Source organism: Mustela putorius, unplaced genomic scaffold, assembly GCF_011764305.1.
Source record: "Mustela putorius furo isolate JIRA1106 unplaced genomic scaffold, ASM1176430v1.1 tig00003972_pilon_pilon_pilon, whole genome shotgun sequence".
In the NCBI taxonomy this organism is placed as follows: Eukaryota; Metazoa; Chordata; class Mammalia; order Carnivora; family Mustelidae; genus Mustela; species Mustela putorius.
Window position 1 is genome coordinate 4422173 of NW_025422115.1, and position 19752 is coordinate 4441924.

A 19752-nucleotide genomic window follows, 5' to 3' on the forward strand; every position below is an offset into this window, starting at 1 on the left:
GCTTCTGCCTTCAGCTCAGGTCATGATCCCAGGGTCCTGGGATTGAGCCCCGAGTCTGGCTCTCTGCTCAGTGGGGAGCCTGCTTCCCTCTCTCTCTGCCTGCCTCTGCCTCCTTGTGATCTGTCTGTCAAATAAATAAAACCTTTAAAAAACAAGAAGAAGAAAAGAAATAGCCAAGGATCAGAAAGATAGGTAAATAACAATAATTCATAAGCATAAGACAAAAAACTTACACCCATATTAACAAACTGCATTCAACAGGGTGTACAAAGTTAACTTCAATCACGGTAAGGGGCTGGTTCTCTGCCCACCACTCTGGCTGTTCTGGGGGAGATGCAGAATCAGTAAGGGGCATGAGCTAAGACTACACATAATGAAGGCTTTGCCTTCAACAGCCTGGGAAGACCTGAAGAAGGAACTTCTGAAAAAAGGAAACAAAACTTACCAAAGAGTAGGCAGACAACATGGTACCAACAGGCTGTCCATTAAAAATAGGCACCCCAACAAAACACAGAAAAAGACAAGGAGGGTTACTTCACGAAGACATTGAGTGAATTCTTGGAATACCTAAGACAGCATTCACAGATGGTGCACCATGGGGGAAATGATAGCAACAGGCAGCCAGAAAGTAAGGGAAGAAATGGAATCTGCTTCAAAGAGAGAGATTTGCTGGGAGGAAGATAAAACAGGCAGGGGCGAGACGGTGGTCACAGTGTGTTCCCCCCGCCGGCTGCCTTTGAGAACTAAGACCTGGGCACCAGGGAAGTTTTTGGTGGGAGGCCCCAAGGCACAAAACAGCCAAGCACCTGGCCAAATGCAGCCTGGCTCTCCGTGCGTTTCCTTTTGCAAAGTAGCATTTGTGTGGGCTGGGAAGCACCTGTCCAGGTTTGTCCAGCTGATCCCAAAGACAGTTTGCTGTCCGTGGCTGCTGTAGAAACTTGGCCCTGCGAAGCACTTTAAGCATAACTGCTCTAAAAATCCAAATTCAGGCCACAGTTGCTAGTCCAAGAGATTCAGTTCAGCATGGGATACTCTTAACCCATGGACATAGAAATATCTAAAAGCGTTAACTTTTGCTAGCCATTAGCACTATCCTTTTGTTACAATCATATTAGATGTGGGTGGTGAACCCACTGTACAAGGTCAGAGCCAAACATCCCTCAGAACCGGGGTCAGAGCCAGACTTCCTGGGTACCCACTGCACAAGGTCAGAGCCAGACTGCCTTGGAACCTGGGGCAGTTGAGGATGTACTGACAATTCTACTAATGACCTGAATGTTTCTGAATTCTTCCCACCAAGGAGCGTTGCTAGCACCTATCCGCATAAAATCTTTTTTTTTTTTTTAAGTATGAGATATTTAAGTTGTATTTGCTGGACTAGGCACTGGCAAACTTTTTCTGTAAATTCCAAACAGAAAATACTTTTAGGCTTTAGGGGAAACCGTTCATCTCTGCAGTTGTGCAAAATCAGCTGTGGACATTATGAACGGGCATGGCTATGTTCCAATCAATTTCTATTTACAAAAAGAGGCGATGAGTGGAACTGGGCCAACAGGCCATAGTTAAAGCAGGCAGTTAATGCCTGCTCCAGAAAAAACATCACTTTTACAGGTAGGACTAAGTGTTTATAACACCTATTTGTAATAATCGTCTTTTCTCAAGAACAACTGAAAACAATGCATTAATGTCAACCACTCCTAAACAAGATACATTTATTTTTCATTTTTTCCTAAGATTTTATTTATTTATTTGACAGAGAGAGAGACAGTGAGAGCAGGAACACAAGCAGGGGGAGTGGGAGAGGGAGAAGCAGGGTTCCTGACCAACAGGGAGCCCGATGTGGGGCTCGATCCCAGGAGCCCAGGATCATGACCCGAGCTGAAGGCAGACACTTAATGATTGAGCTACCCAGGCGCCCCAAAACAAGATACATTTAGAGATAAGAATTAACTATATCATTTTTTTCTTCTAACATTTCTTTGTATGTATTTTACTATTATAAGAGGAATTTATTTATTTACTAAGATGCCATGAAATTCTCTCTTAAATATTGGGGGAAGAAAGTTTATGTGCTTAAAGAAATAACTTTGGCCAAGTTGGCTTTATCTCGGATTGTTAGATGAAAATCTGTATCAGTAAGTCACCTTCTTTTCAGATTACAAGAGAAAGAACTGTCCCAGTTCAACTCTGTGCTAGAGAACTCTGTGCTAGAGGACCCTGCATGAAATCCAGTCCATGTGGCATAGAACAAAGGAAGATTATAAAAGCCAAAAAAAACTACCAGTTCCTCCTTATTTTTTTTTAAGATTTTATTTATTTGTTTGAGAGAGAGAGAGAAAAAACAAGAGCAGGAGGAAGGGCAGAGGGAGAAGCAGGCTCCCTGCTGAACAGAGAGCCCAATGTGGGACTCGATCCCAGGACTCTGGGATCATGACTTGAGCAGAAGGCAGACGCTTCACAGACTGAGCCAGCAGGGACTCCTAGCAGTTCCTCTTCTAAGTATACACTCAAGTGGTGTTGCCCAAATGTTTTCTCATTATCACCAACCTAAGGAGCCATTTTTTTCCTAATTGTGCATGCCCGCTGACTAGATACTAAGGAATGAATAAGACTTTGTTGGATAGGGCTGAGGCTTGGAGGCCAGAGACCATTGTTTTATCCATGATTCTTTTGCTCCCCAAAGGTTTGACTGTCAGGGGCAACGCCACCCCACTGAGAATGCATGCCTTGGGTGAGTGGGTCTCCAACTTCAGAGTTCTTGGGAGTCACATGGAGGGCTTGTTAAGACAGATCACAGGGGCCCAATCCACTGCCAGGGTTTCGGAGGCAGCGGGTCTTGGATGGAGCCTGAGAACTCCTGTAGCCCATAATATGTGAGCAGCACAAACTGCCTGCTGAGCACTCCATCCATTACACACCAGCCACTGTGCAAGCAAGGAAGGGCTGCCTGGTGGTGGTGACCACAACTATTCCAGGCCAGACTGAGACTACTTTATGAATAGGATTCTTCCGTGGATTATTATGGGCTGTCTATCCAGCCCACAGTCCTTTAAAATTGGCCCTACCACAGCCAAGAACGAAGGCTAGGTGGCCATACCTGGACCACAAAAGCCAGCCCCCGCCAATCCACAGTCAGTGGAGATCAAAGTGAACCCATGATGCACAAGAAAACCAATCCACGAGCCAACTGGACCAATCTGATTCTTTCAAGAGAATTTAAATGATGTGAAAAAGGGATCACAAATGACCTTGGCTCTTTAAGGCAGGTACAAGGAGAGGCCAGGGGGCATGATGGCAAATGAAAGCCAAGGTTACAAGGAGGCAGGAGATACAAGTGGGTAACGTTAGCAGCTTTGCAAGGCTGAGATCGCAGCAGCTGCTGGTACACATCCCAACAGAAGAAGCCTGGCTGCATCCCATGCATTTCCCCCTGTACCTTCCAATGCCGTATCTCCACAGGAACCTCCATTCCTCGTCAACAGCAACCCCTTTCTCAACAGACAGCACAGTAGGTACCTGAACCAACACTGCACTCCCCATTCACACCACCTTTGCTACTGATGTTTCTGCTGAAGTCCAGAAGATGGCCTGAGGGGGGCCTTCTTGATGAGACAACTCAGCAGGAGGGACCTGAGGCATTGGACTTCTGGGGGAGGGAGAGCAGAAAACCCTCCCCACCCCCCCCACTTCAAAAAGCAGGGCAGCCAAGGCCACTTCAAAACATCACTGCTGTCCCAAAGGTCACGTGCTTGTCTGGATGGCAAGTCACCTAATTTAATACATTTCAGTGCCACTCCTGTTTTTATGATTTGCATTAGTGTTGGAGCTTTCAGCCAGCTGAAACAGAAAGCTGTTCTTTTTAGATTTTTATACAAAAGCAACACACATCTTAGCTCTGCCTCAAATTGGCCAAACTTGCCATTTACCAGTCCAGTATTTTCTTCCCTTGAAAGCTAACAGTCAGTGGACTAGTGCTCTGAGAACAAAAGGTCAAGTAAAACCTCATTAGTTTTGATTATTTAGGGAGAATTTCAACATAAAATAGTGAACTGGCTGAAGTGTCAATATTACTGAGCAGTCAAATGAAGGCAGAAATTCAAACCAGCCCATTAAGAATATGTCCCCAAAGAGAGCGCTACCTGAAAAGATCTCATTCAGTCCATACAAAAGCACCCACTTGTAAACTGAATGTGCGCGTCAGCAATAAAGAGGCACAAACTACTGATCTACACATTGACTTGGATGAATAAAGGCATTATACTGAGTGAAAAGAGTCAGTCTATTGGGGGCGCCTGGGTGGTTCAGTTGTTTGAGAGGCTGAGTCTCAATTTCAGCGCACGTCATGATCTTGGAGTCCTGGGATCAGGATCGAGCCCCGAGTCAGGCTCCACACTCAGCCTGGAATCGCTTGAGAGTCTTTCCCTGTCCCTCTGCCCCTACCCTCTGCTCATGCTCTCTCAATATATATAACATAAATATATAAAATCTTAAAAAAAAAAAAAAAAAGAAAGAAAGAAAGAAAGAAAAGAGTCCGTCTCAAAGGGTTACAAACTATATGATTCCATCACACGACACTTTAGAAAAGACAAAACGATAGTGATAGAGAACAAATCAGTGGTTTCCAGAGCTTTCAGGTGGCAGTTAGGGGGCAAGGAATGACAAGGGATAAGATGAAGGAGGTTTTGGGGGTGGTGGATTTTATTCCTTATTTTAATTATGGTTGTAGTTACATGATCTATACATAGGGCAAAATCCACAGAACTGTAAAGAAAAAAAAGTCAATTTTACTGTCTAATAAATTTTTAAAATACTTAAAAGTATGTGCCAAGGAAGTGTTTAGAACCAATGTATACTCTTAAATAGGTGACCCCTGACCCCTGTGATCTAATTTATGCAATTAATCTGCACATTTTCTTTTCCTCTCAGAATGAAATTATACACTGCAGCCCAGCTTAAGCTAAATTAAGATATTCTAAATCCAAAGGACCTAATCTCATGAAGAAAAATCGTAATACTGCAAAGTTGAGAAGCATGCCATGTGCTACACCAGTATCCTCAGCATCAACACAAAAACACTACATAATGTCATGACAAACACTGAGGACAGAGCGGAGACTATAGAAACATTAACTGTTCTGAACTTGTGAACTACAAACTCCTCTTGTAGGCCATTAAATTATATGTATCCACCAGTGATTTTTTTTGTAAATTGTGTGTGCAAATAATAAAACATAATAAAATATATTTATCCACTAACTAAATTATGTTTTGTTTACTCTACTTATATGCTGCTCTATCAACCATTTCCTTTTTTTATTTTTAGATTTCATTTATTTATTTGACACAGAGAGAGAGCATAAGCAGGGGAAGTTGCAGGCAGATGGAGAGGGAGAAACAAGCCTCCCACTGAACGGGGAGCCCCATGTGGGACTCAACCCCAAGATCCTGGGATCATGACCCAAGCTGAAGACAGACATCTAACAACTGAGCCACCTATGTGCCCTGCTATTTCAACCATTTCCTACTTCATCAAGATAAATATCTTTCTCTGATTATAGAAAAAGATGAGAAGGAAAGGAATAAAATTCTCTGATCCACACTTAACAGGATCCCTATCAGAAAATGGTGGTGGAAGGAAATGTTTGGTTTTGGTTCCTGCTGTTTAAGGGTTCTGTACTTTCATTATGCAAACCATACTGTGCAAACCTCACATATAATAACTACTTAATAAATGAATAAAGGTGAGAAATCATTTAAAGTTACCACTGGATAGAGGAAAATTTAATTTCAGAAATTTGCAACTGGAAATGGTGCCTCAGTGGCCTCAGTGGTTAAGCATCCAACTCTTGATGTCAGCCCAGGTCTTGATCTCATCATGAGTTGAAGCCTGGCAGTGGTCTCCACACTGGGCATGGAGCCTACGAGGAAGGAAGGGAGGAAGGGAGGGAGGGGGGAAGGGAGGGAGAAAAGAGGAGGAAGGGAGGAAAGAAAGAAAGAGAGAGAGAGAGAGAAAAAGAAAATAAAGTTGCAACTGGACTAGGTAAAACCTATGAGTTTGCAGCTTATTGGCTGTAGGTATAATTCAACCCCCAAAGCTACAGAAAACACCTCATGGGAAAAACTGAAACATGACCCATTAAATGTGTCACAGATCAGATTTACAATTAGGAAAGCAGCTGGAAATGTAAAGCAGCATGAGATCTACAGAATGAACCAAACTCAAATTCACAGCAACTGCCACAGCTAGCCAATACATGAGTGAAGGAGACCCCATGGAACCCAACAAGAAAAAAGTCAAAGACCAGAGAGACCGTTTGAAAAATGGCACCACACAGGATCAGATGTGATAGTTTGATGCTTTTCTCAAAAATAGACCTTCCTCAACTGAGACAGTTCAAGTGGCAGAGAGCTGAAGCCAAATGGGCTTAAACAGTGAAAGTACAGAACCCCAAAACAGCAGGAACCAAAAACAAATAACAACAAAACAAAACAAGCCAACAACAACAACAACAAATGAAAAGCAAAACAAAAACACAAAGCCACACACACAAAAAATCCCTCAGGAAAAGTAAATCAAATCCATATGAAAATCTTTGGCCACCAAATCTGCAGGCACACTGAAGACCTCTTCAGGGCCAGGCTAAAGAAACAGCCATGGGAAGTCACACAAACAGATGTCAGCCGCTATAGATCACAAAGGAGACAAAGTCTACCCTTTGAAGCTAGGCAGGTTGAACAGCTACTAGATCAAAAATCTAAAAATCCTCAGAAAACACACACCAAAAAAAAAAAAAAAAAAAACTGAACTGTTACACTACATCTGCAATATCTAATTTTTGATGAAAAATTATTCAAACACACACACACACACAAAGCCAGGAATGTGTGACCCATACTCGGCGGGGGGTGGGGGAAGTTGTCAATATAACTGATTCTAAACAGACCCAGATGTTGGACTTTGCAAAGGCCTCAAAACAACTTTACAAATATATTTGAAATATTAAAATAAAATAATTCAAAAAATTAAAGGGAAATATAAGGAAAATCTCAACAGAGAAATAGCAACTACAAGAAATAATATAAATCCTAGAGCTAAAAAATACAATAACTAAAAATTTTCAATGAGCTCAACAACAGATTGGAGATGGTAGATGAACTTGAATAGGTGCCAGTAGAAATTACCCAACAAAGAGAGAAAAACGTTTGAAGAAAAATGAATAAAACCTCTGAGACAAAACTTAAAGACATTATGAAGCACCTCAGCACACACACAACTGGAATCCCAGATAAACAACAATGAAGGCATCATTTTTTTTAAGATTTTATTTATTTATTTGAGAGAGAGAGAGAGAGAGAGAATATGAGAGGGAAGAAGGTCAGAAGGAAAAGCAGACTCCCCACAGAGCTCGGAACCCAATGCAAGACTCAATCCCAGGACTCCGGGATCACAACCTGAGCCGAAACAGTGGCTTAACCAACTGAGCCACTCAGGTGCCCTGAAAGCAGCATTTTTAAAAAACTGAAGAAATAATGGCCCAAAACTTCCAAAATATGGCAGAAAACATAAAGATTCAAGAAGCTCACCAAAGTCCAAGAAAGATAAACAGAACTAAAATCATTTCTAGACACACTATAGTCAAACACAAAAAAAGTTAAAGTTAAAGGGAAAACTTTGAAAGCAATCAGAGAAACCTAGGTGTTATGTATGAGGGAATAACAATAAATAACTGGTTAACTTCTCACCAGAAACTATGAAAGACAGAAGCCTGGAAGAACACATTCAAAGCACTGAAGGGAGTGGGAGAATTATCAGTAACAATCCTATAGCCAGCTAAACGATCCTTCAAATATGACTATAAAATAAAATATATTTCAGTAAATGAAACCTGAGATATTTGTCGCCAGCAGAGCCACACTACAGCAAATTCTAAAGGAAGTATTTTAGCCTAAAGGAAAAATGACACTGGATGGCAAGTGGGACCTATATTAAAATTTTTTTAAAGGTGAGTATGTGAGAAAGATTTTAGCTATGCTTATTTTATTTATTTTAAAAGATATGACTACTAAATTAAAAATTATAAATCAATAAAGATAGGTGTATAACAGAACAGATCTAATATATAACAATAGCACTATGTAAATAAGGGATAAACAAAAATACACTATTAAAAGATTTCTATATTTCACCTGAGGTAATTCAATATTAACTGTAAGTAAATCTGGAAAAGTTTAAGATGCATACGTGATCCCCAGAGTAAAAACTAAAAATGCAAAATATAGAACTAGAAAGCCAATAGAGAAATTAAAATGAAATACTAAAAAATATCTGATTAAAATAAAGGAAGTTATAAAGGAGGGACCGAGGAACCAAAGAAAAACAGAAGACACAAACCAAATTGCAAATGAGAAGACCTCAGTGTACTCATACCAATAACTAAATGTAAGTGGACTAACACTCAATTCAAAAGACAGACATTTTTAAGATTAGGTTTAAAATCCAAGACCCAGGGATGCTTGTGTGGTTCAGTCAGTTAAATGTCTGTCTTCTGCTCAGGTCCCAGTTTCCTGGGATTGAGTCCTGCATCGGTCTCCTTGTTCAGTGGGGAGCCTGATTCTATCACTCCCTGCCACTCCCCCTGCTTGTGTGCACACTCTTTCTCTCTCTCTCTCTCTCTGACAAATAAATAAATAAAATCTAAAAGTAAATAAATAGGATCCCATACCAGCTATATGCTGTCAACACAATATATGCTTCAAATAATAGACATGAACAGACTAAAAGTAAAAGGCAACAAGCTACAGTACAAAAATATATTCCATACAAATCATAAGCATAAGAAAAATGATGGGTCTATATATATTAATATCAAACAAAACAGACCTCATAATAAGAAATATTACTGAAGACAACTGGGAACTTCATAATGATAAAATGACCAATATATCAGGTAAGTATAACAATCATAAATATAGATGTGACTGATAACAAAGCTTCAAAACACATAAAGTAAAAACTAACAAAACTAAAATTGTTAGAACTAGGCAAAAATAATCAGTAAGAATGTAGAAAATCTAAACATTATTAATTACCTTATGCCAAATGATATTTCCAGAACACTAAACCCAATACCTGCAGAATATACACATTCCTTCAAGTCTACAGGGAATGTCTACCAATACAGACCATATAATGAGCCATCAACAATTCTCAATAATTCTTAAAATATAAAAAAAATTCAAAATATTTTTAAATTGTTAAATTTATATTTATATTAATTATATTTATATAAATATAAATTTATATTCTAAATTATAATATCTATATATATGAAATAATTTTTATATTATAAATGCATATAAATTAACCTTATATTAATAAAAGTAATGTTTAGAATATTTAAAAATTTAAATATTAATATTTAAAATAGTAAAATAGACTACATTCTTTTACTGCAAAGGAATTAAGTTAGAAATCAAAAATAAGGGGCACCTGGGTGGCTCACTGGGTTGAGCCTCTGCCTTCAGGTTGAGCTCACTGGGTTGAGCCTCTGCCTTCAGCTCAGGTCATGATTCTGGGGTCCTGGGATCAAGGCCCACATCAGGCTCTCTGCTCAGCAGGGAGCCTGCTTCCCCCTCTCTCTGCCTGCCTCTCTGCCTACTTGTAATCTCTCTCTGTCAAATAAATAAATACAATCTTTAAAAAAAAAAAAAAGAAATGAAAGGTAAATCAATAAGTAAAACATTTGGAATACCTGGAAATTTAAAACTCACTTTAAAACACTCATAAAAATCATAAAGTAAATTTAGAAAATATTCTGAACAAAATAATAATGAAAATTGGTTAAACTGATCAAATAGATTCCATCAAAATTTCAAACGTTTGCTCTCTGAGAAATACTGTCGTGCCAAAATGAAAATGTTTTCCAAATTTATATCTGATAAAGAACTGACACCTAGGAGCACCTGGGTGGCTCAGTGGGTTAAAGCCACTGCCTTTGACTCAGGTCATGATCCCAGGGTCTTGGGATGAAGCCCTGCATCGCATAGAGCTCTCTGCTCAGCAGGGAGGCTGCTTTTTCCCCCTCTCTCTGCCTCTGCCTGCCTCTCTGCCTACTTGTGATCTCTGTCAAATAAATAAATAAAATCTTTAAAAAAAAAAAAAAGAACTGACACCTATAACAATATGAAGAAACTGCAATAAGCAAAAACCCAATAAAATATGGGTCAAAATATTTAACGGACACTTAAGTATTAACTTAACACTTAAGTGTTAAGAAGATAAGTGACCATCAACAAAGCACGTGAAAACATAATCAATATCATTTGCAATTAGAGAAATGCAAATTAAAACCAAAATTAAATCCTACTTCCCCCCTTGTAGAAGAGGTAAAATTAAAAAGACTCACAATATCAAGTACTGGCAAGGATGTAGAGTGGCTACAACTCTCATACTTTCCTGGTAGCAATATGTATGCAATTATTCTAACAGAAATATTTTTATTCTGTCTCTCTAAAAATAAGCTAATCCAGCAAAAGGCAGTAAAAAAAAAAATGTTTTCATTGGCAACATATACCTGAAGCATATATTTTCATTAATTTTATACTGGTTTGGTACTTTTTAAATGAAATAAACTGTTGAGTAACTAAAAGTCAATTGCCACTTAAAAACAACAAAAAAAAATCAGTTCATGGATGAAATGACATGATCCAATAAGCAGCTTCAGAGAACTTTCCACCACGTTCGTGGAATTCATCAAAAATGAAGAAGAAACAGAAATCAAGCACCTAGTCTGGTCTACCTTAGCTTGACAATCTTTTAAGGTCCTCCTTCCACTTTGAGTTCTGGGTCAGCCTAGGGAAAAAGGAGGAGGCCACAACCAACCTCTCTACTTGAGTCTGGACTGACCTTGACAAGTAGTTAACTAATGGAACTACTTGCATGGGAAACTGGTCATCTCACGCGGCAGGGGGCGGGGGGTTTGACCAGGAGTGGGGAGGGAGAGAAGTGGATTTGTTCCATCCTGGACAGGTGGAACAAACACATAGTATGAACAACGTTCAACAGCACAGTCAGTCTTCTGAGCCCCGAGAAAAACACGTAACCCAGGAGAACAGCATGTCCATGGTGGTTCTCAGGGAGACTATTCTTGCTAAAATTTAGGACTTCGTAAGAACTGAAGGACAGGGCTGGGTCCGCTTGGAGTAGAGATGTTGACAGCCTTTAAAAAATTCAATAAAGTATTAAAGAAAACGACTTTAAAGAAACAGACCAGGGACGCCTGGGTGGCTCAGTTGGTTAAGCAGCTGCCTTCGGCTCAGATCATGATCCCAGCGTCCTGGGATCGAGTCCCACATCGGGCTCCTTGCTCAGCGGGGAGCCTGCTTCTCCCTCTGCCTCTGCCTGCCATTCTGTCTGCCTGTGCTTGCTCTCTCCCACTCTCTCTCTGATAAATAAATAAAATCTTAAAAAAAAAAATCCTTAAAAAAAAATAAAATAAAAAAAAATAAAGAAACAGACCAATCCCCGAGGCAAAATGGTCCTAGGATCACACTCACTTCTCATCAGAGCCCCTAAAAATAAGTCCCAGTGTTTCACCCCGACCTTGTTATCATGGCCAACCTCCCCCTCCTCTGAGGTAATGTCTATAAATCTTGGCATCCCGTGTGCTTTTGCGCCACATGTCAGCTATTAGCAATGGTATTTTTCCTGACAGCTAATGGGTAGCCTTAAAGAAAAGAAATGAAGAGTGTCGTGCTTTGCAGAGTCATTTTACACCATTAGCAGCAATAAGCATTTATGAGGGACATGGCACTGCCTGGGAATCAAAAGGACACGTTTTTCACCCTATTTGCCAGTACAATGAGAAATGAGAAAATGAAATCCATACCTTGGGTTTACTTGGGTTTATTTACAGGACGGCTGAATTAGTGACACTTTCTGAGCCAGAAGACTCTCTCCAAGGAACACATGTGCTGAGGGAGTCCTCCGACGCAGGCAGACATCTAGGGGGCCTCCCCACCCCATCCTCTGCCCCCTCCCCAGGGCCGAGTGTCCCTTACCTTTCCTTTTGGTCGTGTAAAATCCAACAGCGGACCCATCCCGCCACAGAATCTTTGCTTGCTCCTTCACAGAGTGAGGTAAAAAAAACATGTCTCGGTCATCCAAATTTCTCTCCAGTCTTCCAAAAATAACGACATTTAGAATGAAAAGCACAATCCTTTCCCCAAATGACTGAACCTTTGAAGGGGAAAAAAAGAAGAAGAAGAAGAAGAAACAAAGGAAGAACAAGCAAGTGAGAGAGGAAAATCACACACGATAAATTTTGCACTTGGAATCAACCCACACATCGGGGCCAGGTGTGTGCGCCACCATCACATGATTCCCCCCGTGCTCAAGAGCCAAAATGTGACTCACAGTTTCTCACCAAGGTTTTCACAACCCTGACCTTTCACACCCATCAGCCTCCAGGAGTGAGGGGCAGGCCCAGAGGGGCCTCCCTGTTCCCCAAGGCTACCTATGTGTAATGGACATAAGTAGACAAAAAAAAGTCCACTGCAGGTCAACAAAACAGGAAGTAACCTCCAGGGGGGTCAGGCAAGACATTTCAGCAGATCCCTGGATGTGTCTAGAAATAAACCCAATCCACCTTTTTTTTTAAGATTTTATTTATTTATTTGAGAGACAGAGATCACAAGTAGGCAGAGAGGCAGGCAGAGAGAAGGGGAAACAGGCTCCCTGCTGACCAGAAACCCCCATGAGGGGCTCCATCCCAGGACCCTGGGATCTTGACCTGAGCCGAAGGCAGAGGCTTAACCCACTGAACCACCCAGGCGCCCCCACCATTTTTAATAACAGCCCCAGAATTCTGGCCTTCAGAAGGTGGGCAAGGAATTGGGGGGAATTAAAAAAAACAGAAGAAGAAGAACTAGGGGGATCAATGGCTACATCAGAAACGTGATTTTTCGATGGCTTATCACATGTTAGATTTGGAGCACATGCTACAGTCCCAATCCCAGAGAACTACCAAGAATCAAGGCCATCAAATGAAACCACTTCTTGCCCACCACAATGTCATGGCAGATGAAGAAAGTATGTGGTCAAGGCCAGGCCCACACAGAGTTTTAGCATTAACAAGTCTAAATGAGGAGCGCCTGGGTGGCTCAGTGGGTTAAAGCTTCTGCCTTCATGCCAGTCATGATCCCAGGGTCCTGGGATTGAGCCCCACATTGGGCTCTCTGCTCAGCAGGGAGTCTGCTTCCTCTTCAGTCTCTCTCTGCCTGCCTCTCTGCCTGCTTGTGATCTTTATCTGTCAAATAAATAATCTTAAAAAAAAAGTCAAAATGACTTCATGGTCCTGTCTGTTAAGATTTTCTGCATTTGGGGGCACCTGGATGGCTCAGTGGGTTAAAGCCTCTGCCTTCAGCTCAGGTCATGGTCCCAGGGTCCTGGGATCAAACCCCTGCATTGGGCTCTCTGCTCAGCAGGGAGCCTGCTTCCCTTCCTCTCTCTCTGCCTGCCTCTCTGCCTACTTGTGATCTCTACTTGTGTTTGTGTTGTCAAACAAATAAATAAAATCTTTAAAAAAAATTTTTTTCTGCATTTGGAGAGCACCCGGGTGGCAAATACATAGCAAAAACAGAGGTCTCAGCTTCTGCACCCACAGCAGACATAACTAATCAATCCCACTATATGTGGCTCAGCTTGGATAAGGTCACAGAGTCCTACATGCACTCCTCTGGACAACCACAAGCCAGCACTAAATGTGATTCTTGACATGAACCCAATCAGCTATTGATCAAGGGACAGCATCGTTTTATTAGATTTTCCTCTGGCAAGACATGTGTGACCGGACAATATTTTACTCTGACAAGACTATGTGACAGCCTACGTGTGGGGGTGTTTGTCCCCCATCCTATGCAGCACCATGGGATCAGCAATGCCATTGAATGGGCTGTGACCCCCACCCAGAAGCTAGCATTCAAGTCTCCCACCCGCTGGGGAGGTCCTGATTTATAGGTAAGGAAACAAAAATCCAAGGAGGGTAAGTGATCACATTTATTGATTTCCCTGTCTCATTCCAAAGAGGACTTAGGACCCCTAGACAAGGGCTCTGTCTGAGGCATCAGGCTCAAAACAACAGACCAGGGCCTTCCAGGTCCCAGGCTGGTCCCAACCCCTGGTTGCCATCTTCATCCATTACAACTAAGGCTTTGGAAAAGGGAACATTAATATAAATATCTACACTTTGTTTTATATTGAATACTTATTCCTCACATTTTTATCATTATCATCATCATTTGTGACCATGACTTCTCAGCCTAGCTTTGCTGGGAGATCTTTAGCAATGCCCAACTTTCTGAGCCTCCATTTCTCCCACTGATCAAGGGAAAAGATTGTCTGAGGCATCCTTAAAACACTTGTTTTGGGGAAGGATGGGTTAAAAAAAAAAAACAAAAAACATTTGTTTTCAAATGCTCCGATAACAAAAAATAAGGCAGCCTGCTGTCCCCCCTTACAAATAGCATGAAGTGTTCAGTGCCAATAAATCTATTAATTGGTCCAGAATGTAAAATAGTTCACCTTCCTCTGGAGCCAAATCTTAAATGAGGAAAAGCTTTGTGAAAACCACACCAGCTTAGCTCTAAGAAGCTGCCGCAATTTTGTATCTCAGACAAGAGCAGCCAAACCCAGTTCAGACTTTGAAGAATCACTAGCTGGTCACAAAACCTGAGTGGGGTGATGTGTGAGGTTATATTCTTCAACTTATAAAACCAAAAAGTTCAGAGAAAAGCCAGAAGAGAAAAGCAGATTGCATCTGGCAGAAGGGAAATATCCAATCAAAAACTGGCAGGAGAAAAAGGAGAAAAGAAAATGCATTGAATTTATCCAATTTCATTATGGGGGGCGGGGGGAGAAATGTGTGTGAATCTGACTTAGAAACATTTCTGGAAACACAAAGCCGAGATCCAGTTCTAATCCCTCAATTAGGACCACTAATTATGTTAACAGAAAGAACATTAAGCATTTTTTTTTGTAATTTATGAAGAATAGTTGGCTAAGAAACAAAATATAATTGAAAGGAAAAAAAAAAGTCAAGACCCCAAAATCTTGGGGGATGGTTGGGGTATGTCGATCTTTACAACACGGTTCATTAAGAGCAGGTAACATCCAAGTTTCTTCTGTTCACAACATAGGCCACATTTTTTCAGAAAATGTGGGGTTTCCCTCATCTAAACACAAAGGAATTGAAACATGGAACAAGTGAATACTCTTGTTCTGAAAAAAAATAAAATAAATAAAATAAAATATTAAAGAATTATTTAAAGAGCACGTTAGACTTCTCCTGGCATTCAAAACACCCAACCAGTAAATATCTCTGGCAGAAGGGTCCGGAACAGCAAGACAAATAGGCCAGGCCACCCCACTGGGTACCTCACATTCACTGGCTGAACCTCAAGCCATAGTTAAATCTGCTGGCGTCGGGGTGGGGAGGGGGAAACTTTTCAAAACAGTATCTACCGAGTCAATTAAAACCAGACCTGAAAATATCCTGCTGTTTGCAACAATACGGATATAACTAGAGGGCATTATACAAAGTGAAGTAAGTCAGACAAAGACAAATCCTGCGTGATCTCACGTGCACATGAAATCTTAACAAAGCCCAACTCATCCCAACAGAGAATAGAATGGTGGTTACCACGGGCTGTGGGTAGGAGAAAAGAGATGTCGGTCAAAAGGTACAAACTTCCAATTATAAGATGAATAAGTTCTGGGAATCTAATATACAGCAGGGTAATTATAGCTAATAATACTGTATTATATTAAAGTTGCTAAGACAGTAGATCTTAAATGTTCTCATCACACACACAAAAAAATGGTAATTATGTAATACAAAGCTGGTATCAGCCAACACCACAGTGTCCATCATTTGGCAATATGTAAGTACACCAGATCAACACCTCCTGTGCCTCAAATTCACACAATGTTTATGTCAGATATATCTCGGTAAAGCTGGGGAGGGGGAACAGGCATGCAAAAGACAACCCACAGACGGGAAAACAATATTTGCCAATCAAAAAAGGCAATGTGTGAAATAAGGACTCGCATCCAGAATATATGAAAAATGTTTGTAACTCAATGGTCAGACGTCAAGTAACCCAATTAAAAAGTGGGCCAAGGATTTCAATAGATATTTTCCCAAAGGGGATGTATGAATGGCCAATAAGTACATGAAAGAATGCGTCACAGCTTTGGCCATCAGAGCAATGTGGCTTAAGACCACAGTGAGATACCACTTCCCACCCAGTCGGATGGAGAGCATACAAAAACAGACAATAAACAAGTGCCAGGATGGACATGGAGAGATGGAAGCCATCAGAGGTTACCAATGGGACTATTCGTGGTACACCTGCTGTGGAAAATAGTTAGTGGCTCCTCAACAAGTTATATAGAGAATTGCCACGTGACCAGCAACTCCGCTCCTGGGTATATACCCAAGAGAATTGAAAATACATGTGCTCCCAAAAACTTGTACACAAATGTTCATGGTGCCATTATTCGTAATGGCCAAACGGTAGAAACAACACGTGTCCATCAACATATATACAGATAAGCACACATGCTCGAGTCATGCAGTGGGAAATGATCCAGCCATAGAAAGGAATGCGGCTCTAACACACACTACAGTGTGGGTGAATGTCGAAGACATTATGATCAGTGAGAGAAGCTAGACACAAAAGGCTACATATTATATGATTCTAGGGCTGGAAATGTCCAGGAAAAACAAATTCACACAGGCAGACTCCTTGCCAGGGGCTGGGCAAAGAGAGAAATGAGGGGTGACTGCTGATGGGTAAGGGGTTTCTTTTGGGGACGATGAAAACATTCTAGAATTCAAGAGTGGTGACTGGGGCACAACTCTGTGCAAATACTGAAAATCACTGAAAGGGTGAAATTTATAGGACATGAATTATATCTCAATAAAGTTGTTGTTTGAGGGAAAATAAAACTGAATTTGGTTGTTGTTTTTTTTTTTTTTTATTCATTCAAGCGAGGAGGAAAAAACTGTATTATCAAATCCTTCTCTAAACCAGACCCAGAAGAATACTGGTCATTCATTCAGTATTTGTAGGTCCCAATGAGGGAGGTCAAGTGGAATTCCATACCACTACAGACAGATCCACCATTTTAAGACTGCCAAGAAGCACCTATGGAATTAAGATAAATATGTCAATCAAATGAAAATGGGCAGACATGAGGCAAATAGTCTAAATTCTACACTAGTTACTACCTTTATCATCAAATCTGCAGTGGAGCAGACGCCACAGGGACTCTGAGGAGCTGCTGTGGCACCTGCCCTCACCCCTACCATCCTAGGTCTTGGCTTTACAACTGCTCCATAAAGCCACAGCCCATCCAAGACCTTCAGGCCTGACATCACAGAGCCTGGAGTTTGTGTCCAACCCAATCACTCACTAGCTGTGTGGTTCAGCCTCAATTTTTCATCTGCAAAACAGTACCTTGAGGATTCTAAAATTAGATAATCCCTGTAAAGAGTCTGAGGACATAGGCAAGTACCTAACACAATGTCTGACTCAGAGTGAGTACCAAAAAAATAATACTTGGACACAATAAGCAAAAATTTTCCTACACACTAGAGAGACGAAGGGGATTTAGTTTTAAAATGAAGACACAAGAGGCCACTCAGGAAGGTAAGAGAGATCTGCCAATAGCCAGATGTCTGCAGCATACAGCCTTTTATTACTATTTTCCTTACTGGCAGGGCATTCTAGATTGAATTGCATCCCCTGGAAAGATGTTCCAAGACCTAATATCCAGTACTTGGGGATGTGACTTATTTAGAAATAGTCTCTACAGATGATGAAGTGATGATGAGGTCATGGGGGGGTCCTAATCCAAAATGACTGGTGTTTATATAGAAAGGGGGGATCTGGACAGAGGGAGACCCACACTGAGGGAAGATGATGTGAAGACACGGGGAGAAGGCCATCTCCAGGCCAAGGAACTCCTGAGGCCACCAGCAGCCAGGACATAGGCCTGGAACAGAGTCTCCCTCATGGCCCTCAGAAGGAACCCTGATTTCAGGCATAGTCTCAGAGGCTGGGAGACAACACCTTTCTGTTGTTTCAGTGCTGCCCCCCCCCACCGCGCCCCACCCCATCTGTGAAACTTTGTTTCTTGCAGCCCTGGAAGATGAGTCCACAGAGGCCAAGTGCTTTCGGTCATTAACATGATAATCAACACACTGACTTTAAAACCTGTTTCGCAATATCTGTTCCAGTCTACACCACCTCACCTTCAAGAGACCTTCTCTGGCAGGATCAGAGGTTCGTAGGACGTCTTCGGTGGGCCACCAGGACTCCTTTATGTACACAGCCACCACTAGGGAGAAAACCAAGAGAAAATGAAGAGGAGCGCAGAGCCAGCCAGCCAAGGCCACCGCGGGGCGGGTTCAACGGAGTGCAGCCGCTGTCAAGGTGCAAAGTACGTGTGGGCAAAGAAGGTGATGTTTCTAGAGCTTAGTTCTCTGAGAGCACTGACCAGGACCAAGTGGCCACTCTCACCCAAAGAGGACTTCACTGAGGTCTTCACAGATGGCCTGCTGCCGCCTCCAAAACTAAGTGCATCTCCGGATGAGACTGGGCAAAAAGTGCTACACACCAACACAGAAAAATTCAACGGAAAAGAGGGATGCCTGGGGGGCTCAGTCGTTAAGCATGAGTCTGTCTTTGGCTTGGGTCATGGTCCCAGGGTCCTGGGATTAAGCCCCCCATCAGGCTCCTTGCTCAGTGGGAATCTTGCTTCTCCCTCTCCCCTTACCCCTACTTGTGTTCCTGCCCTCGCTTGTCTCTCTATCAAATAAACAAAATCTTTTTAAAAAATTGATGGAAAAGAATCACATTTTCTTTTCAAAGTCCAGTTACATGCCACAACTCAGAACTCCCCATGCAGTCAAATCCAACATTATCAAAGGGCATTGAGCACAGAATCTTCTAATTTTTTTTTAAGATTTTATTTATTTGATTGAGAGAAAGCATGAGCAGGGGGAGGGGCAGAGGGAGAGCGAGAAGCAGACTCCCATGCTGAGCAGGGAGCCTGACACAGGGCTCGATCCCACGACCCTGAAATCATGAGAGGAGCTGAAGGCAGACTCTTAAGCAACTGAGCCACCCAGGCGCCCCATGAGCACAAAATCTTACCGCTCTCTGCACTAGGCCTGGCACTGTCTTCTTTTCCATGATTTTTTTCCCTTTTCACAGTGAAACTGCCGCCTGTGTTTTTCTGAGGAGGACACTGACACGCTGAGCAGCAAGTAGCTTGAAGGCAGCCAGCAAGGGGGGCCTGAGGTGGGTCCACCCCCAAGCCATGGACTGCAAGTGCAGTGCTCTCTCGCAGAGGCCAGAAATGAGTGAGGGGTTAGGAAATGGTGTGAACCATGCAGGGGTTGGGGGTGACTTTGAATAAGGAGGCTCTCCTGCAGAAGGAAGAGAGATACCTTCTCCCCCCACTTCTGCCCCATCCCAGTCTAGACAGCCCCTGAAGCTTCTGGATTCTGCCCATTCCATGTTTGGGCATCAGTCCTGCTATGGTAGAGATGACCTTGGAAAAACCGCAACCACACAAAGCCCCAGGCTCCTCATCAGTGTTGCCCAAACTGATCACCCGAGATGGCTGACAAGTTCCGATGAAGATGGGGTGTGAAATACCCGCCACGGAGCCCGGTGTGCCAA

The 19752-nt window shown here is 42.0% G+C and overlaps 1 protein-coding gene across 7 annotated transcripts in view; it reads right to left on the bottom strand.

Annotated features, from left to right (window-relative positions):
* Window positions 1-19752, bottom strand: part of LOC101680985 (protein FAM169B) — an 87233-nt gene that overhangs the window by 21350 nt on the left and 46131 nt on the right. For all 7 annotated transcript variants that reach the window (XM_045070511.1, XM_045070508.1, XM_013060105.2 and 4 more), the window contains 2 exons: window positions 18318-18403; window positions 12061-12238 (listed from right to left, as the gene is read on the bottom strand). In XM_045070511.1, the coding sequence (XP_044926446.1) occupies window positions 12061-12238; window positions 18318-18403 (264 nt within the window). The remainder of the gene's footprint in view (window positions 1-12060; window positions 12239-18317; window positions 18404-19752) is intronic.